General features: G+C 38.3%; 1 protein-coding gene across 1 annotated transcript in view; it reads right to left on the minus strand.

The window, feature by feature from the left end:
• Positions 1-20,557, minus strand: part of LOC149230233 (Rho GTPase-activating protein) — a 34,391-nt gene extending 13,834 nt beyond the window's left edge. The window contains exons 1-5 of the mRNA XM_089381242.1: positions 20,119-20,557; positions 19,311-19,658; positions 18,987-19,251; positions 18,313-18,577; positions 17,967-18,029 (exon numbers count right to left, since the gene is read on the minus strand). Of these exons, the coding sequence (XP_089237368.1) occupies positions 17,967-18,029; positions 18,313-18,577; positions 18,987-19,251; positions 19,311-19,658; positions 20,119-20,557 (1,380 nt within the window). The remainder of the gene's footprint in view (positions 1-17,966; positions 18,030-18,312; positions 18,578-18,986; positions 19,252-19,310; positions 19,659-20,118) is intronic.
• Positions 20,558-20,783: the final 226 nt, after the last annotated feature.

The raw sequence follows: 20,783 nt of genomic DNA on the forward strand, positions 1-20,783 counted from the left end.
ACCAGTGTTGACTTGGGGTTAATTTGACTTGGTTGACCGAATTTTTGGATTTTTTTGGAAGGCTAAATTCAAGGAGACTGATTGATTTGACCTTGGCACTTTGACCATCTTTGACCGCATATCTAAGGCAAGGGTTTCCATAGGTTGACTGTTGACTTTGACTGAATTTGGAGGCAGCTTTAGGCTTTCTTTGATTGGGTTTGACTGAGAAAGAGAAGCTGAATTATTTGTTGCTTTGACCAAACTTTTCTAGGCACTTTGACTGTTGACTCTTGACTGGTTAGGGTTGCATTGACTATTGTTGACTAATGTTTGAAAAGGACTGAAAAATTGCAGAACTGGTACTTTGACCAAATTTGAATTTTATGCTCATCTTTGATTGGATATTGATTTGTTGACTTGGTTGGTCAAAGCTTTGACCTTTGACTAGTAGTTGGATGTACTTGGACTATGTATCTCTGTTGAACATTTGATGAACATCTAATAGAAGAAGACTAGTAGTTGGATGTACTTGGACTATGTATCTCTGTTGAACATTTGATGAACATCTAATAGAAGAAGAATATGGTTAGTTTTTCCCCCTTATGGGGTTTTTCCCTGGTCTTTGACCTAAATCTCTTTGTCTCATTGATCTTGGTTGTCTTCTATTGTGCATATTGTTTACTTTTCTATCTACAATTGCTTATTGTTATTTGGTGATTGAAATTAATTGGAAAAAGTGATTGGAACTAACAAAAGAAATTGTTAAAGTGATTGTTATAGCATAGAACATTGAAAATTTAACACAAAGAACTTTCGTGCTAATTTGTGGGGTGTTTTGTGTTTGAGTAATGTTTGTTTATAGGGTTCAAGGAAAAGAAAAATTTGATCCCCTTCTGCAAAAGAACATTCAAAGCAATGTCAATCTATATGTCCCATTATATTTAAGCCATAAACATATTGTCTTTAAGTGTGTGGAGAATAGCTCCTCTAGTAATAAAAGCAATATCCATTAATTGAAACTTGGAGATGCTTAGTAAATAGGAAGCCACTAACAAGGGCTTTTAGCCATAGACAGCTTCTTATGGTATCATTTTTTGTAGCTCCGAGATATGTGGCACTGTAGAACAATTCTACAAGGGGAAGCCATCATGCCCATTGGTGTGATTTTCAAAAGTAAAGCATCGCAAATATGTTTCTAAACCATTTTGATTTGACCCTCTATTTGCAGATGATACATAGTGCTAGCATATTCAACTAGGTACCCTGATGTTTAAACAACTCCTACCAAATTTTCAAAGAAGGTAGGGTCCCAAACCAAGACAATGGAACTGGGCTTTCCATCTAACTTAAAAATCTGATCCATGAAGACTTGGACCACCTAGGAGAGGGTAAATGAGTGCGATAAGGCACATAAATAAGCATATTTGGAAAGGTCGCAGACTATCACTATGATCACTAATTTGTTGCCCACTCTTGGGAATCCCAGTATAAAATCCATAGAGATGTTAGTCCATGCATATGTTGGCATTTATAGCATTTGCAATGCCCCTAGTGTCTTCACCATCTCACCCTTGTTTCTTACAAAAGTGTAACAAGTTGCTACAAAATCATGGATGTTTGTTTCATGCCATCCCAAAAGGAAAAGCGCTTAGCTCTCTCATGGGTTTCATTAAAGCCAGAGTGATTTATTGTAGGTGATGAATGCAACTCCTCTAAGACCCTTTGTTTTAAGGTATAATTCCTTATCAAAACAATGTGCCCTTTATACATCAATGTATCTCACTGCCATGTATATACTCATTAAGAGAGTTGGGATCTTCCTAAAGCTTTTGGATCTTCATTTTCCAACCATTCTCAATGGGATTCCTGTTAAATTTCTAATACCCACCAAATTTATTTTCTCATGGCAATTTGATTTATTCCCAGTGTATTATTTATTTACCGAAATAATAATTGAATCACCGAAAAATAAATTCACCAGTATATTTAACTTCTAGAATTAAATAGGCAACGGAAATAAACCAAAGGGATCAATCACACATTGCAAAACTTAATTAACCCACAAACAATTCTTCGTCATGTCATTCTCTGGAAAATCTAGGTTTTTCAACCCATACAGATACAAGGAGAAATACAATCTAGAACCTGCAACTCAACTCCCTCCGAATGAATTCGGCCCAAGTAAAACGGCTCAAGGAAATTTGCCTCCAACTGATATTGATCTGAAGAAATCGACCTCCAACAATCAGCTTTATGCCCTCTAGCAACCCAATATGCGCCCTGCCACTAATGCACACTGGAAAAACCCCAACACTCTAGCAACTCAGTCTCCTCCAGTCAAACTCCATCTCCTTTTGGAAACTTGGCCCTACAATCTCCTCCAACTCAGCCCTCCTGGATTTGTTCAAACCCACTCACACTTCTCCTTTATGCAATAGTCACTGAGCCACTCACATTGCAAAGAAAATCGCTCTCTCTCTCGTGATGACTCACTCACGCACTTGTGCTCTTCATTGTGTCTTCACCTCCATCACTAGCCTCCATTTATAATCTTCATTGTGTCCAAATCTCTGTCCTCAATCTCCCTTCTAGAAACATCTTGAATCTTCCTTCTATAAACATTTTGGAGATTAGCGGTTGTGATTATTTCTAAGTCACTTAGATAATTAAATTATTTATTCTTAGAAAATAACCCAATAGTCCACAATAATTAATTGGCTTTAATTATTGTATTTTTCCCAAGTCAAACTTAGGAAAGAAGACATAAATCACTAGAAGAGTCAAATCACGCCTTCCACATGCTAAGACACCAAGCAATTGTAGAAGACCTTCTGATGCTACTCACATCAACGCTCCCTCCTAGCAAGGGATTCTCCACCACCCCTAGATTATCCCAGTGTTTCACAAACTTTACCTTCACTAGAGGCTTCATGAGAACATCTGCCACCTGCTCCTCAGTAGAAATGCAGTGAAATCTCACAACAACCCTCTGAACCTTGTCTCTAATGAAGTGATATATGATCTTGATATGCTTGGACCGATCATGAAACATGGGATACTCAAAGAGATTAATTCAACTCTTATTATCGCAATGTATCATCGTTGGCCCCATCTACAGATCAAATAATCCTGTAAGCATCTTGTTAAGCCACATTGCCTCACAACACACCATATACGATGCCATGTACCCTGCCTCAGCTAAACTCAGTGCCACTGACCACTACTTCTTGCTAAACCATGAGATCACAGTTGGTCCTCTTAATTTGGTAGGTTAGGAGCGAATTCCCCCCATTGGGAAGACTTACTCATCCAGAGAAGTCCCTCCTAGCCCTTGGAAGAATTTAATTTGGTCAAGGAAAAATATTAATTTTAATGATGGAACCACATGTGCACAAAAGTTCAAGTTTGCCTAACGGTCAAATTGGGTATCATCCAACGCATATAAATAGACCTAATGTCACATCACTTTGGAGCATCAACTCTGATCACATCATCTTCTTTCTCTTGATCTAATTGGCTCGTACAAGTCTGAAATTGCGAGGTCGAGTTCATATGTTCCAAGAGGAGAGAATTTCGTCTTTGACCAAATTTGACTTTTTGTTTAGGGATTGTTTGACCAGCATTGACCACGGGAAGAAAAGACTTTGTTTGACTTGGTTTTTGACCTGTTCTTGGAGACCAAGTTGTCTAACCTTTGGGCTGAAATTTTCTAGGTTGTTTGACCTCTGTTGACCACAAAATTTTGAAGTTTGACTGCAGATTTATCTCTCTTTTGATCGAGTTCTTGAAGGCTCTTTTGATTGGGTTTGATCAAGTTTGAAAGGCCAAGTTATTTGACTGTTGACCGAGCTAATTTGGAGGGTTGTTGATTGATGACCGTTGACTAGTTAGGGCATCTTTGATTTCTAATTCCTACTCTTGACTTTGACCAAAAATTGCAAACTTTGACTTTAGATCAGATTTGACTTTGGGCTCATCTCTCATTGGATATTGGTTAGTTGAATTGGATAGTCAAAGTTGTTGACCTTTGACTCATTGTTGATGAATTGGAATATTCTATCTCTCTACTGAATATTTGATAACAATCTAATAGAAGAAGAATTTGGAAAGGGTTTCCCCCTTATGGGGTTTTTCCCTAGTCTATTGTTTCATGTTCCTGGTTGTCTTCTATTTCATTTGAATTATTGTTCTATCTACAATTGCTTACTATTATTGAAAGATTGAATTTATTGGAAAAGTGATTGCTAATTGATGAAGAATTGTTGTAAGTGATTATACTAAGCATAAAACACTGGAAAATTAACACAGTTTCAAAGGTGAGGTGAAGACAAGCCCAAGGAGACAAGAGACAAGCAATCACCTTTGAAGGAATCGATTTGGAAGAAGTTACTTGGTCAAGATGTCCACCTCATACTTTAAGGATGCAGAGAAGTTGAATGACTCATCCAATTTTGTTGCTTGGAAGATCAAGTTGGAAGTAACTTTGGATGAGAATGATGTCTTGGAATATGTAGAAGGAAAGGTACATGAGCCTTCGAAAAATGCTCCCGCTGCTTCTAAGGCCAAGTATAAGAAAGGTGAGATCAAAGCCACCAAAATAATTATTGATTGTTTGAGAGATCATTTGCTTATTTACATTGGAAAGTTGAAGAAGCCCAAGGATATCTATAATAAGTTGGTTGGGATGTACGAGATCACCAATTTGAATCACATTCTCTCCTTGAAAAATCAAATCAAGGACATTAAGATGAACAGAAGAAAGATTTTGCAGTCATACTTCATGAGATTATCACAACTCAAGGATCGATTGTTGATTGTTGGAGAGTCTATGTCTAATAAAGAGTTGGCACTCATTGCTCTTCAAGGTCTTCCTCCAATTTGCAAGACATTCATTACAACTAGTAGCAACAATGACAAGTTCTCGTCATTTGATGAGCTCGTTGGTAAATGCACTCAAGAAGAAACCAAGATGATATCTAGAGGAAGAATTCAAAAGCATGAAGAAGGAGAGCCCTTTGCATTTGTTGCACAAGTTAAGAAGAGGAAAGGGAAGGGAAGAACATATGGTTCAAAAAAACTTGCCCCTGAATCAAAAGACTCCAATAGAAGAGGGAGGAGAATTGCATGCTTCAATTGGCACAAGCATGGTCACTATGCCCGAGATTGTTCGAAAAATAGAGATGCTCCAAGGTCTAACTACAATTGTGGCTACAACAACAACAAGTTTAATGATAGAAGAAGAAGATATGATGGAAGAAGAAGAGATGCTCCTGATGATCACGAAAAAGACCATCACCCTCAAAAGAGATCAAGGAACTCAAGGTATGGAAATAATGCAGTTGCTACTCAATCAGAATATTTTCTTATTTCTGTATTTTCTAGTTCCTTTACTCTGAATTTGTTTGATAGTTGGTTGGTAGATAGTGGGGCCTTTAGACACTTCTATGGGTATCGTGAAGTCCTCCCAACCCTTGTTGAGAGGGAGACTAATTTGAAGATCATTCTTGGGGACAACTCTACTTACCTGGTAAAGGGCTTTGGTTCTATTACATTTCATTTGGATTATGGAGAAATCGTACTTCTTCATGATGTTATGTATGTATCGGGATTAAAGAAGAACATTGTATCTATATCTACCTTGTAAGACAAAGGGATGAGATTCCATTGTATCTATATCACCTAGCCCATGGAATCTCACATGACGGATGCATTCACCTTCGGATCTAGAATTGAAGAACTCTATAGAGTCAATGGAAGACCGATGCGAGAAATGGTACATGATAGCAACTATCAAAGTGAACTATGGCACTGAAGGTTTGCTCATCTACACTATGAAGCCCTGCGTAAAGTTCAAACTAATCATGATGGGCTATGTCTGAGATGTGCCAGTGGAAATAAGTCGAGGGGGGCATTCCCTTCAGCAAAAGCAGGGCCAATGATATTCCACAACTCATAAATTTTGATCTATGTGGACCCATGTCAGTAAAATCTCTAGGTGGTGTTGGATCATGGCTGTCATTGATGTCAAACCCTAACCCTTGTCCTAAAGAAACCCTTTGCCCTAATCCCTTGATGAAACCCTAAACCTAATGCATAGATGTATCCTAATAAAAAGCCCTAATCCTAATTCTACGAAACCCCAACCCTAGTCCTTGCGAACAATTTCCTAAATCCCATAATTCCTAAATTCTATTCCTAAATCCCATAATTCCTAAATTCTAAAAGCCTATTCCTATACCTATTTCAATTAAAATCCTAATCAAAAAATCTTACTAAGTAACCCTAAAAATTTCCCTAGCTCCTATACGATTATTACCTAACTTCTACTCCTCGTTAACAGCCAAAACATGACAATATATATAAGCTACCTCATTGTGTATGTCAGCCTCATCAACTATAGGTCAGCTCCTCCAATGGTGACATTTCTTCCTCATTGAATCTGTATATATATGAGATTCAACTCATTTCTACCAATCATCTTTGTTATAAATCAACAGAAAGAGAAATAAAGGTCTAAAGTTCACATCACGTGAACTTGAAAGATAGAGATCAAAAGAAAGCGAAGGAGTTTAAGCTATTGTGCAGAAATTTTGTACCATTCAGATCTATTGGTGAGATTGCAGTGGATTGTGGGAAAAAAATTGTCTACTTTTCGGCCCTATTGATGACTAGAGATTGCAATAAATTGAAGGAACACACAGAGAGATCTCTTCTGCAATTTTGTTGAAATTTTTGACAGGCGAAAACAATGGATACCTCATACAGAACTCGGACCTATTAGATTTGTTGCATAGTGTTTGTAAAATACAAAATTGCAGTGTGATTTAACACTATTACAAATTGGTTAATGGACAAATACTGTTGTCTCGTCGAGGAAGAGCACTCGGCTTTGCAGGCTGGCGACACGGAGACATTGCTGTTGGCAAGTGGCGACATGGAGGAGTATAGATGCTTCATTGTGGAGGAGCACCCTCCTTCGTCGCCACGTCCCTAGCCTGCCACCTCAATGCCGTGTGTCAGCCTCTTTGTCTGCCACCTTGCTGCCACTCAATGTGCCACACGTCCGCCACAAAGTCTACCACTCAGCATGCCACGTGTCTCAGGTTTTTTGGGACTCTGTTTTTTAGCTTTCTGTTTACAATGGGTTTTTGGGAAAACACTATAAGATTTTCGACTCTTCAGTTGGGTTTTCTTCTTTTGGTCTCATTAGATACAATGATACAAAACTGGATGCTTTGCTGGTTTCCCCTGCATGGACAGCAAGCTAATTTTCTGAACCTTTTGGTTACGGACTGGTTTCCCTTCTGGGCAGTTCAAATCCAGACTTTTGCTGGTTGATGCCATTCCTCTGGCATGGTTAAGTACAGGCTTCGGCCTCAGTGTATGATATCTTTTTTTCATTAATAGAATTAGTATAACTTAGAAAAAAAAACACTATTACAGTAACCTGTTTGGTGAATTGGTTGAGACCGCTTTGGAAAATTGTTTGATCTTTTGGAGACTGTTGGAGATAATTGTGAACCTGTGATATAAACATGTTGAAGGGCTTAATTCGAAGTGACCTAGGTGCAGTTTGAGACTGTTGCAGTAACAATTACAGTGATTCTAGTGATCTATGACTAGTGACTTATTGCAGAGTTATTTGTGGAAGCTTTTCAGTCCTGTGCAGTCCAGTGAAGAGATATACTTGCAGTACAATGAAGAGTTATACTTGCAATCCAGTAAAGAGATAGAGGATTTGAGGATGCATTCCAGACCTGTGCACTCTTGACTTATGGGTTGGAGCCCTAAAACATTTTCAAAATTCAGGGATTGGTGTCCTTAGGGTTAGAGCCCTAAAACATTTTCAAAAACAGGGGTTGTTGTCCTTAGGGTTGGAGCCCTAGAACAATTTTTACACTTGGAGCTTGTCACAATTGTAATAGAGGATTGGTGTCCTCAACATTTTATTAATAAAATCTTTTATTACTGTTATGGTTTAAATTGTGCAAAAATATTAACTGGAATTAATTACAATTGTAAGAAATATTGATTCACCGCCCGACCCCCTCTCAGTGTTTCAACAATTGGTATCAGAGCCAGCTTCTTCATAATCAGCCTAATAGCTGGAAGAAGGATTTTGAATCACAATGGCCAGTAAGGATGCAAGAAAGGTCCCTCAATTTGATGGAACAAATTTTGCTTTCTGGAAAGTTAGGATGAAATTCTATTTGATGTCTCTTGGACAAGAAGTATGGAAATCAGTTCTAGATGGTTATAAAGTTCCACCTTCTCCACCAGCAGATCAGGATGGAAGAAAACTTTATATAGCAAATGCCAAGGCCTTAAATTCCATAACAAGTGGAATATCTGATTCAGAATTCACAAAGGTTATGAACTGCGAATCAGCTAAGGAAATGTGGGACAAGCTCATTAGCATTTATGATGGAGATACCAAAGTCAAGAAGGCAAAACTCCAAATTTTTAGAAGACAATTTGAAAGTCTAAAAATGAATGAATAAGAAGACATTGCTGCTTATTTTCTCCGAGTAGATGAAGTTGTCAACTCACTCAAAGGTCTAGGTGAAGAGTCAAGACATTGAAGAAAAGACCATTGTCCAGAAAGCTTTCAGATCACTTCCAAAACGGTTTGATTCCAAAGTCAGTGCCATAGAAGAATTGAAAGACTTGGACACCTTGTCAATGGATGAACTTCATGGAATTCTCATTGCATATGAAATGAGAAAAGGAATCTCAAATCCCAAAGAAGTTGCTTTCAAGGCCTCAAAAGCATCAAGAAAAGGGAAAAGTTGTAATTGCAGCAATGATGACCCTGATGTTGAATTGGCACAATTTGTGAAGAAGCTAAAGAAAGGGTCAAAACTCAAAGGTAAGTACCCTCTTATTTGTTTTAAATGTGGTAAAATAGGACATTATGCTTGCAAAATGTCCTTCCAAAGATGATAGTGATGATGAAGATGGACCCAAAAGGAGAGTTTTCAAGAATAAAGGATCAAACAAGAAAAAAATATTCTCCAAACAAGAGAGAAATGATTCTGATATAAATGAACCTAAGAAAAATTCATTCAAGAAAGGGTCAACCAAAAGGAATTTCTTCCTCAAACAAGATAGTGATGATTCTGATGAAGAAGATGACTATGCAGGAAGTAGTGAAGTACTATTTATGGCATTCACATATGACACCAATGAACACGAAGAAGAAGAAGGTAACATGGATGAACTACTAATTAGTGCTATTGAAGAAAATAAAAAACTAAGGAAGAAAATCATCACCCTCAAGATTGAAAAAGAAGAAATCTTGAACAACAAATTGAAGGAAAAGGAAGAAATTTGCAAGAAACTAGAAGCAGAAGTGGTCTCTCTCAAAAAGGAGTTTGACCAAGTTAACAAAAGTTTAAAAAGCTCTCAAACCCTTGATGTCATTCTCAACACTCAAAGACCACAATATGATAAATCAGGGATTGGCTACATAGGTGAATCATCCAACTCAAAGGAGAACACTTACACTCACAATGAAGAAAAACCAAGAAGCTATGTTGATGCCCTTTGCAAGCATCCAAAAGGTGAGAAGCAGTTCTATCCAAGTCAAGGATCTTACATCAATCCAAGAAATGAGAAGAAGTCCCTTCCAGAAAAGGATATCATGTCAAGTCAAGGCTATCCAAACAGGTATCAAACTATTTTCCTTGGCCATTGTTTTCTTTGCAAAAAATTTGGTCACAAAGCTAAGCATTGTAAGGCTTATGGAAATAATAAGAATGATAAGCTAAGGAGGGATAGGACCAACTTCTCAAATAAGCCTATTAATTCAAGGAGACAAGATCATATCAAAACTTATAACTCATTTGATCTCTTGTCAAAATATAGTCTAGAATGGTTCAAATGTAATAATTGTTAAGTTTTGGTATGTTCTATGCTTAGCGCAATTTATTTCAATTTTTCCAATAAGCTCAATATCTTTTCCAGATTAGCAATCACATCAGCATAATAATAAATTGCAGATAGAACATAAACATAAATCGCAGAAGACAAGCCAAGACAAGAGGACACAAGATGTGGCGCCAACTAGGGACAAACCCCAATGTGGGGAAACCCTTGATCAATTCTTCTTATATGTTCTTCAATAGTTCAGCAGAGAGAGAGATAGTACATATACATCAAAAGTCAACCTTTTGACTTATCTAAATAAGAGCAGAGATCTTCTCTAGGAAGATGGCATATGAGGTAGTTGATCTGAGCTTAGGTGAAGGAAAACTGCTTCCACTGATCCAAGGTGACTCCATCACCATGCTGCACCTCACTGTGCTGCACCTAATCTTCATGTTGTACCTTATCTTCTTGTTGCACCTACCCGTGTTGCATCATGTTGTACCTCACTGTGCCCATCATGTTGCATCTCATTGTAGCATTTATTATCACTGTGCTGCACTTTGTTACCAAGTGTTGTACATGACATGCTACACAACACTTCATCACGATGCCCATCATTATGCAGCAGCATTCAACATCATGCTGCACCTTATAGCAACGTTGTCACATCTTATCATGTTCTGCATTAATTCACTGTTTAGGGGATTTCTCTATTTGCTGCAGCAGATTGGGCAGCCTTCATCGTGGACTAGTTAGGCCATCAAGACAGTCCTACCAACCCTCACACATAGGCAGCAACATATCAAATACATACTTGGAACTTGTGTGTACTGTTATAGCATTAGATCACGAGTTAGGGCATCCAAACAGTCCTGTTCTTCCCTTCTTCCAGCTACAATAGTCCTCTTAAATCTGCATCTCATCAGCCAGAGAAAATACCCATCATTCCATGCACAAGTTGCTCCACAAAGTTCAAACCACCTAGGTTTGTCCTTCTTCAATGTGGCTGCCTACTACACTTGGTCGGCCCTGTCTAGCGCATCATGTTGCCTACAAAAACACTTCAGAAACCCTCAACAAGGCTCATTTCCTTCGCTGCTACTACAGGAATATGTGGCCTTGTTTTGGAGGGCCTAATACATCTCACCCTCCAAAACAAGCCTCCCTTCCTACCTGTAATTACCAAGGAAACTTGACCTGTTCACTTGTGAGGTTTCTTTTATTTCTGCCCAGAATTTCCCATCATGACCTCAGCCTCCAGCCTGTAGTAACTTGGCTTCCAAATAGTCTAGGAGGCATAAACTATGCCTTCCTTCACCTTCGTTGGGCTCCTGTCTTCTGCGGCCAAAACAAAGCTTTTTATGCACCATAGATCTTGTCATAAGTCTGCTGTTAGGGCACATTGTGACAACTGATTTAAGGCCTCATAGATCAGCATTGTAGGTCTCTTCTAGACCTGCGTTTAGGGCATCTTCATGACTGGGTTTTAGGGCATCATCTCCATGACTGCGTTTTAGGGCATCATCTCCATTAGGGCACTTTAGGGCATCATCTCCATTAGGGCAGCATTGTCTTCTTAGGATCTCTCCTCCCACCAAAACCCAAGACAAGTGGAGAGGAAGAGATCACAAGAAGTGTGTGTACAAATGACCTTCAAGGCACCTCTATTTATACTAAAACGTTGAGCACAAGTGGGGGCAATTTGGTTGCTGGCTGACCTTGACGAATTGTCCCATAACACAAATAAATTCATATCTCCATGAATACTTGTCGGAATCAAATGATCTTTAGATCAATCCTACACCTCTCGACGAGAGGAATCTAAGAAAAATATCAGTTGCCATACATAAGATGACCCACATGGAATTTGGCCCTAGTTGCCAATTTTAACAATAATCCAGGTCATGAAGCTCAAAATTGTTCCCTCATGCAAAAAGAAAAGATTTGGAGAAGAAAGGAATCCACTATAGAAAATTGTGGTCTAGCTTTTGTGTGCACAAAATGAAGAAAACAAATGGTTTGTGGATAGTGGATGTTCTAAACACATGACCGGGGACCAAAAGAAGTTTATCTCACTAAACAAAAAAGGAAATGTATCTTTTGAAAGTGGTAGGATTGTTGGTAAAGGCACTGACTCTAGTTAATGGCAAGGGTTGAAGGACTCAAGCATAATTTTCTAAGCGTTCGCCAAATTTGTGATCAAGGACATAACATTATTTTTAGTGCCAATAATTGTGAGATAAAGAAGTCTTCTTCAGGAAAGCTTGTAGGAAAAGGACAAAGAACATCAGATGATGCTTATGTTCTAAGTGAAATTCAAGAAGAGAAATGCTACATGAGTTGAGTAGATGAGAGTTGGCAATGGCACAAGCGATTGGAGCATTTGAACTTTGGGAACTTGGTAAGGATCAGCAAAATGCAAGCAGTAAGAGATATCCCCATAATTTCAAAGCCTAAAAAAGTGATTTGTGCACCATGTCAACATGGCAAACAAACAAGAACCAACTTCAAATCCAAGGAATGCTCTACATCAAAGCCTTTGGAGATCACCCATGCAGATCTATCTGGACCTACCAGAACTCCAGCTCTAAAAGGAGAAAGGTATTTTGTATTATTTGTAGATGATTATACTAGAATGATGTGGGTATTTTTCATAAGATTTAAATCTAAAGCACTAGAATGCTTTAAGAATTTCAAGGCTCTTGTCGAAAATGAAAGAGAATAAAAAATCAAGTGTCTTAGAACAGATAGAGGTGGAGAATTTACTTCAAAATAATTCAATGAATTTTGTGAAGTACATGGAAAAAAAAAAGGGAATTGTTTATTGCTAGAACTCCAGAGAAAAATGTAGTTGAAAAAAAGAATAGATCAGTACAAGACATGGCAAGAACAATGCTACTTGTGGCTGATTTGCAACCAAAATTTGGGAGAAGCAGTTGGAGCAGCAATATATACTATGAATAGGGCTCAACTTCGAACAAATGGTGACAAAACTCCATATGAACTATGGAAAGGAAGACCTGCTTCAGTAAAATATTTCAGAATATTTGGAAGTAAATGTTTTATGAAGATCAATGATGATTCACCAAGGAAGTTTGATTCTCAAGTCGATGAAGGAATATTTCTTGGATATTCTACAAGAAGCAAAGCCTACAAATGCTACAACAATCGATTACGAAAAGTAGTTGAAAGTATTGATGTGAATATTGATGAAGCACTTCTTGAAAAAGAAGTCGAAACTATTGAATAAGATCCTATTCTTGAAGAATTTGAAGATGATAATACAAAGGAAGAAAAAGAGCAAGAAAGTCAAAAGGAACCATCTCAAACTCCATCAAGGGTAAAATTTGTTCAAAAGCATCATTCGAAAGATCTAATTATCAAATGGAGATGATGTAATACAAACCCGAAGAAGGATGAAAAATACACCAAAAAGGAATGATGTTGCCCTACTATCTATGATAGAACCAGAGAAATTTGCTCAAGCTAGTAAGGATCCTCATTGGATTAAAGCAATGGAAGAAGAAATGCATCAAATCAAAAAAAAAAACTTGGGAATTAGTACCTCGTCCAAAAGACAAGAATGTTATAGGAACCAAGTGGGTGTTCAAGAATAAGATGAATGAAGATGGACAAATCATCATAAATAAGGCAAGATTAGTATGCAAAGGTTACTCACAAATTGAAGGAATTGACTTTGAAGAAACCTTTGCCCCTATAGCCCGATTGGAAGCTATAAGGATGTTCTTAGCATTTGCTTGTTCAAAAAGCTTCAAATTTTATCAAATGGACATAAAATCAGCCTTTCTAAATGGTGAACTAAAAGAAGAAGTTTACATGGAACAACCAGAAGGGTTCAATTTAGCTGAAGGAAAAGACTTTGTTTGCAAATTAAGGAAGGCCTTGTATGGACTAAAACAAGCTCCAAGAGCTTGGTATGCTAAACTTGACCATTATCTTCAACAACAAGGCTTCAAAAGAGGAGTAGTTGGAAGCAACCTTTACATGAAGATAGATAAAAATGGCTTATTGATCACACTTGTGTACGTTGATGACCTGATTTTTGCCAGCAACAATGATGAGATGTGTCATGAATTTGCTCAAAATATGTCTAAGGAATTTGAGATGTCAATGATTGGTGAGCTATCCTACTTCCTTGGACTTCAAGTAACTCAAACTAAAGCAAGTATGTTCATATCTCAAGCAAAATATCTTAGAGATATGCTAAAGAAATTTGGGATGGAAAAATGTGTTATTGTGAGCACACCTATGACTACAGGTTGCAAATTAAGTAAAGGCAATGAATCCCCCAGTGTAGACGCTACTCTTTACAGATCAATAATTGGAGCACTCTTATATCTGACAACTTCACATCTAGACATTATGCAAGCAGTAGGAATGGTGGCAAGATTCCAATCCACTCCCAAAGAATCCCATTTGATGGTTGTAAAAAGGATTCTTAAACACTTGAAAGGAACACCTGATTTTGGACTATGGTATCCTAAAAGCACCACACTTACCCTAACAGCATATACTAATGCAAATTGGGCAGGAAGTGTGGATGATACAAAAAGTACCAGTGGGAATGCATTTTTCATGGGAGATTGTCTTGTATCTTGGCTTAGTAAAAACTAAAAAGCAATCATCTATCTCTCTTTCCACAATTGAAGTCGAATACATAGTTGTTGCAGATTGTTATCATAGTTTTAAAACTAGGTAAGCCTAACTCGGAATCAGCCTAGTTGACCAAGCCATACCCCTTCCCGGATCGACTAAGTCAATTATCTGGTTCGGCGGCCGATTCGTTATCAAACTGATCAAGTTGGTCATGGATTCGACTGGTTCAATAATGGATCGGCTGGACCAACCAAGCCCGACTTAAACTGGTCGGTCTCGGCGGTGGGAAAAAAGGCGGGTTGGGCGGACTTGAAATCAATTTTTTTTTTTGTTTAAACTATTTCCTAGCCCTCTACCCTTCTCCCACGCCTATAAAGGTGACCCAACCCCCTCATATTTCCTCACAACTATCTCATTGTATTTATGTGAGCATTTGTGAGGAGTTTGTGAATAGTTGGAGTTGGGTTTTGGAGCAGCATTGAGGAGTTGGTTTTTGGAGCAGCGTTCGTTATGTGTTTTTGTTTTGATCTCTATAAATTACATGCGTTGGACAGTGCACTCAATGCCATTTTGATATAATAGATATATTCATTAGCATGCATATAATAGATATATTCATGAGCATGCTTTGATCAAGTGTTGTCTTCTCTCTATTATTCTAATGCTTTGAGTTTGGAAACATGAATGAAAATCTTTAAAAATATGATTTTTCATTAAAATTAAATATTTAATGTACTTTTTACAAAGATCGAGTCATTGGAATCAACTAGTTCGAGTCATTGGAATCAACTAGTTCGAGTCAATACCGAGTCGAAGTTGACCCTCGGCCGGTTCCGAGTTCAAGTTCGAGTTTTAAAACATTGATTGTTGTACACAAACTTTATGGATGAAGGAAGCTCTGAAAGATGTCAATATAGAAACAAATCAACCAATCATTATCTATTGTGACAATACTAGCACTATTAGTTTGTCTAAGAATCATGTGATGCATTCAAAGATAGAACATATCCCTATTAAGTATCAGTTTCTCCGAGAACAAGTCATAGAACAAAACATCAGATTGGAGTATGGCAATACCAAGGAGAAAATTGCAGATATATTCACAAAACCCCTACCACAAGAAGCATATAAACATCTTTGTCAACAAATTGGGGTTATCTCTCTTGCATCCCATTAGAGTAGCATGATGTCAAGGGGAGTAGTACGGTGACAAGGGGAGCAGTATGATCACAAGGGGAGTTGACATCAATATTGCGAACATCTAGATAACATCCCGATTTTATCTCGAAATCCCGATTTTTTGGCCTAGCCAATATTTGCCGATTTTTACCAATATTTTAATGGTATCTTGATTTTGCCAATGTTTGCCAATTTTTACCGATACTTTTCCAATTTTTCCGATTTTTTTTATTTTTTGGACCTGTGCCGATTTTATCACTATGCCGATGTTTGCAACATTGGTTGACATTAATGTCAAAGGGGAAGAGAACATGGAAAGAGGAAGAGTATTGCCATCAATGACAAAGGGGGAGAATATTGGATCAAGGTTGTCATTGATGTCAAACCCTAACCCTTGTCCTAAAGAAACCTTTTGCCCTAATCCCTTGATGACACCCTAACCCTAATGCATAGATGTGTATCCTAATAAAAAAACCCTAATCCTAATTCTAAGAAACCCTAACCCTAGTCCTTGGGAACAATTTCCTAAATCCCATAATTCCTAAATTCTAAAATCTTATTCCTATCCCTATTTCAATTAAAATCCTAATCAAAAAATCTTACTAATTAACCATAAAAATCTTCTTTATGGCAGCAGCTCCTCTTTAAGGTCATATCTGAGGCAGTGAAGTGGATTCTTGGTAGCAAGGGGCTGTTAAGGTAGTGCTGAGGAAGAGAAAGGTAGTCTAGGAGCAGCAGAGTTCCATTCTGGCAGAAGCGAAGGGCTGTAGGGTGATTCTGGAAGACACGAGGATCAACTCCAGGCAGCAGCAAAGGCCTCAGGGCAACTCGGGCAGCACCGAGGGCTGGAGGCATCTCTGGCATGCAGCATAGACTGTTGGGGCATCTCTGGAAAGCAGCGAGGTCTGTTAAGACAACCTCTGGGCAACAGTGAGGCCTATTAGTGCATTTCTGGGAGCAGTGAGGCAGCAGCGAAGAACAGGAGGTAGCAAAGGTCCGTTATGGTATTCTAGGGCAGCAAAGTCTGTGAGGTGCAATTGGAGCAGTAAAGGGCAGTGTTAAGGTGTTTCCTGAGGCAACAAGGGAGCTAATGATCATGCAAGTTGGTTAGTTGTGTGTTGAATCAGCCGAATATACAGTGTTGCTGACAGGATTAACTGATGTTGTAATCCTTGTGTATATTGCTGGTGCATTCAATAAAAGATTGCCACTGTTTATAAATTGATGAGTACTGTACAGCAAGATCTGCTGGTGTAACAGCACTAGGAGTGAGATTGTGAATTTGTAACCTGCTATGTACTGTTGGTGTTGTTGGTAAAATCAACTACTTGTTTACACTATTGTGCATTCAATATCATCTCTGTTTGAAATTAGAAGAAATATTGTGATACTGGTACAATTTTTTCATGTACTCTTTTCAACCCTAGGGGTAATTTTCCAAGGGGTATATTTCATCCATTGCATTTATCTCAGGTGGTTGGAAAGAATGACCATTATCCTCCCCATCTAGACTCAATTCCCGCAAGTGACATGTTGAGCTTATATTGAGTATATAGTTGTAATGGCTTCCAACCTTTTTGTTGAGTGGCTTTGAGCCCTGAAAACTATCATACACTTACCTACGAGCTGGAGGTGGTGTACTTAATTACATGAAAGAGTTTTAAAGTATAAATATAAATATAGTTGTCCCTGCCAAAATGGACATATATATGTATTACTTCATCAAGCAATCAATCGTACAAATCGAAAGGAAACAACTGCATATACAAATGGGTGAACTACATGAATATGCAGTAGTATTTCTCCATTTACAGCTCAATTTTACCAGTAACCAGTATGCTAGAAAAAAGACACCCATTCAAATAGCATTTCCAATGAAACTGTTAGTGTTTAATTTCCAAATTTTAGAAGTTTCAAAAGTTATGTTTCAACGGTGAAAGCATCAACAGGGCTGACAGCAGATCAATATAGAACAATGTTGCAAATGTAAAAAGTGGCTGCTATCTAACAGAACCAAAGTTGAAGCTTTAAACCATTGGAGAAGGGCAGTACATTGAGAGATGTACCACCAATATGAAAGAAGAAAAATTAATCCAAAACCTGCAACAGAAATAACTAAAAGAAAAAACGAAATTGAAAACACAAGTAAGAAAAGAGAAAAATTAAAAGCAGAAACATAAAAAATGAAAAGGAGACAGGGGCGGAGGCTGAAGGACACAAGCAAGATGACTGCTATGAGAATGGTGGAAGTTAAAATAAAGGGAAGTTTCACATTAGTAAGTGTTGGACAAGAAAAGCTAAAATAGTATGTAGCATACCTTTTTATACTGTAAGTATGCAGCTTGGCCCATCATTTCCCGTCCATCTTTAGTGACATAAACCTGCACCAGAAACACACAACACATTGATATACAAGGGTCAAAGCTTAATATTTCACTGAAAGTAAATAATCACCAATGATTATGTTAAAATATTAGAGAATTGTATAATCGCAAAAATAATTTGAAACACTAGCATTGAAACTTTAAACTTAACATAAACAGCTGGGGTGATCTTCATTACTAGAGAAAGTAGTGAGTTGCTCCACTGTGTATGACCGTAACTCGAGAACATAGAGTTCACACAACTGAACTGAAAAAGGGAAAGAGAGAGAGTTTCTCAAACCTTTCTTCCTGCATTGGTAAACCAGGACCCAGTAGCATTTCCTTTGGCACTAACTCTTCTTTTACCTGCATCTCTTGGAATCACTGGTTTGGTGATATGGTTTCCTGTAGTTGTCCAAATGCCAGTTTCAGTGCCATCTGGGACACGCTTCTTACCCTTTCCTGCACTCTTTGCACAAGACTTCTTCCGAGTTGAATTTAACACCTGACTTTGGAAATTTAAACCACTTGCAGCATTTGTATCTTGACTGGCACCAAATTGACTCCTGAAATTTACATGTGTTACAAGCCAGACAAAATCCTCTAAAACAAATACCCGTAACAGAAAAGGGTTCAGAAGATCTCGTAGTCAGCAGGTTGGCAAGAGTCCAAATCTTGTCAGTAGCATACTGAAAGAGGGGATGGAAATAGAAGAGTCTTACTAAATATCATCCCAACTGCAATGGTATTTGTGGTAATAAAACAGGTGAGACATATTAGAAGCTGAACTGACTACAAAACATAAATAAATCATGCTGAAGAGCTAAATGACATAAATCCTTTGCTGATTTAGGTGGGGAATAGAACGACGACACAAGAGTCCATAGCTTTCAAACGAATTGGAAATATTATTCAAAGTGAATGAATAGATAAAGGCATAAAGGACATGAACAGCTTGGGTTGAGGTTTACTTACAAGTAGTCAATCTCTACTTGTTCTGCACCCAGATTTTCTCCTCGCAGGAGAGAATTGATGGGCAAAAAATTGGGCAACCGCTGACGCAACAGCCTCTGAATTCTCATGTCAGCATTCTCAAAGAATTGATAAGCAGGTGGCACTGAGTTATCAAGAACAGGATCATTTTTTCCAGCAGAGACATTAGGATCAGTTTGCTTGCGAGAGCTAAAGTATTCCTCACAAAACTCATCAAAAGCCGGCGTTGCCAAACTGGGTCCTTCAACTGCAGTAAAATGCTTCGCAAATCTTGAGAAGGGAGCTTCCTTTCAAAAGGTTTTGTGCCTTCCATTATCTTCGAGCTCCCAAACAGAACTTTTGCTGCTACGTTATCATTTGCCTTTGTAGCCCCTGCATTCCAAGAAACTGGGCTCTTAACTACAAGGTCATCATCTTCTTCACTGAAATCGCATGTTGATTGCTGGATTTTCCCAACTGGACCAATTTTTTTTCCCAGAGCTGGCTTTATCACTGAGCTTTTGCTGATATTGGAAGAGTTCTTCATACTGACAACTGAAGACCTGCAATTTAGGTTTTCCAATGACGGGGTGGTAACAGCTTTACAGCGAGACAAGGAAAGTTTCGCACTACTGCTTGGACGTACGCTGCGGTTTCTCGGAGTTTTGCAGTCTTCTGTTAGCAAATAAAGAAGCATTTATTTTGAAACCCTTCAGTATTTTAAGACAAATTACAGTAACTTAAGTGCAACGGAGCAAACCCTAGTGCACTGTCATGGCACTTATCTAAAGATGACAATCTTGTGTGCACGGAATTACTGAGCTTTATCTTAAGATAGCAGTATGCTCATAAATGCCTAATTCTGCCCAGAAACAGAGGCAGCGATAACATGACATAAGCGTTCTTTGTATAAGGATAACAGTAAGCGAATCTCTCTGATCTACAATACAGAATTTTCCTTTTTCTTTTTCTTTATGTAAGGCGAATGGTGTAAGTACATTATAATCTGCTGTATACTTCATTCTATACATAAATTGCTGCGAACATTATGATCTTAAAGGCATTACTTCAAGATAGATGTTGAAACAGAATTTCACAGAAAAATTCTCTTGCTTCACGGTTAATTTCAACTAACCTCTGAAAAACTCGTCATCGGTGGAAAAATCTTCAATATCATCGTAATCGATCGGGGGCTTCCCGAGTTCGATCCCTGGACCTGAAGTTTGATACTGGGATTTAGCAGCGGGGACCTGATTATCATTCGCAGGGGGGCCTCGTCTTAGTCTCTTGAGTCTCGGAAGCGGCTCTTCGTTGCAGCACTGCAAATCTTCATCGTCTTGATCTGGGAAAACTTGAGGTCCTGGGCTCCATCCCTGCCGTTGGAAACCCCGAGGTTCGGGGATCGATTCCGATATGTCGATTATATCTGGGTGGCGTTTGATTTCATGATCTTCGTTAGAAGTGGCTGGGTTTCCAAATTCTTCATCATCCTCGTCAAAGCCAAGGGCGAATGACGGACGCTGCGAATCGAAATCGAAGCCGAGAGAGAATGTAGGCGCTTCGAAATCGTCCATTGAAATTACGAATTGGAAAAAATGGTAATGCACAAATTCAATTTATCTTTCTCTTTGAAACGTAGTTTGAATTTGGCGCCAAATACTCGAGCTCCTGCTCCTATAAATGCACATTGCGGAGGTTCTGTTGGCCTAGGATGAATATCTGGGAAAGCGAGATATCTCATATAACTCTGTATTCCGGAGGTTCTCCATTGGCCGCGAATGAATACTTGGGAAAGCCAGA

The sequence above is a fragment of the Pinus tabuliformis genome, chromosome J, assembly GCF_031772625.1.
Source record: "Pinus tabuliformis cultivar Carrire ecotype Pingquan chromosome J, CPIR1, whole genome shotgun sequence".
Classification (NCBI taxonomy): domain Eukaryota; kingdom Viridiplantae; phylum Streptophyta; class Pinopsida; order Pinales; family Pinaceae; genus Pinus; species Pinus tabuliformis.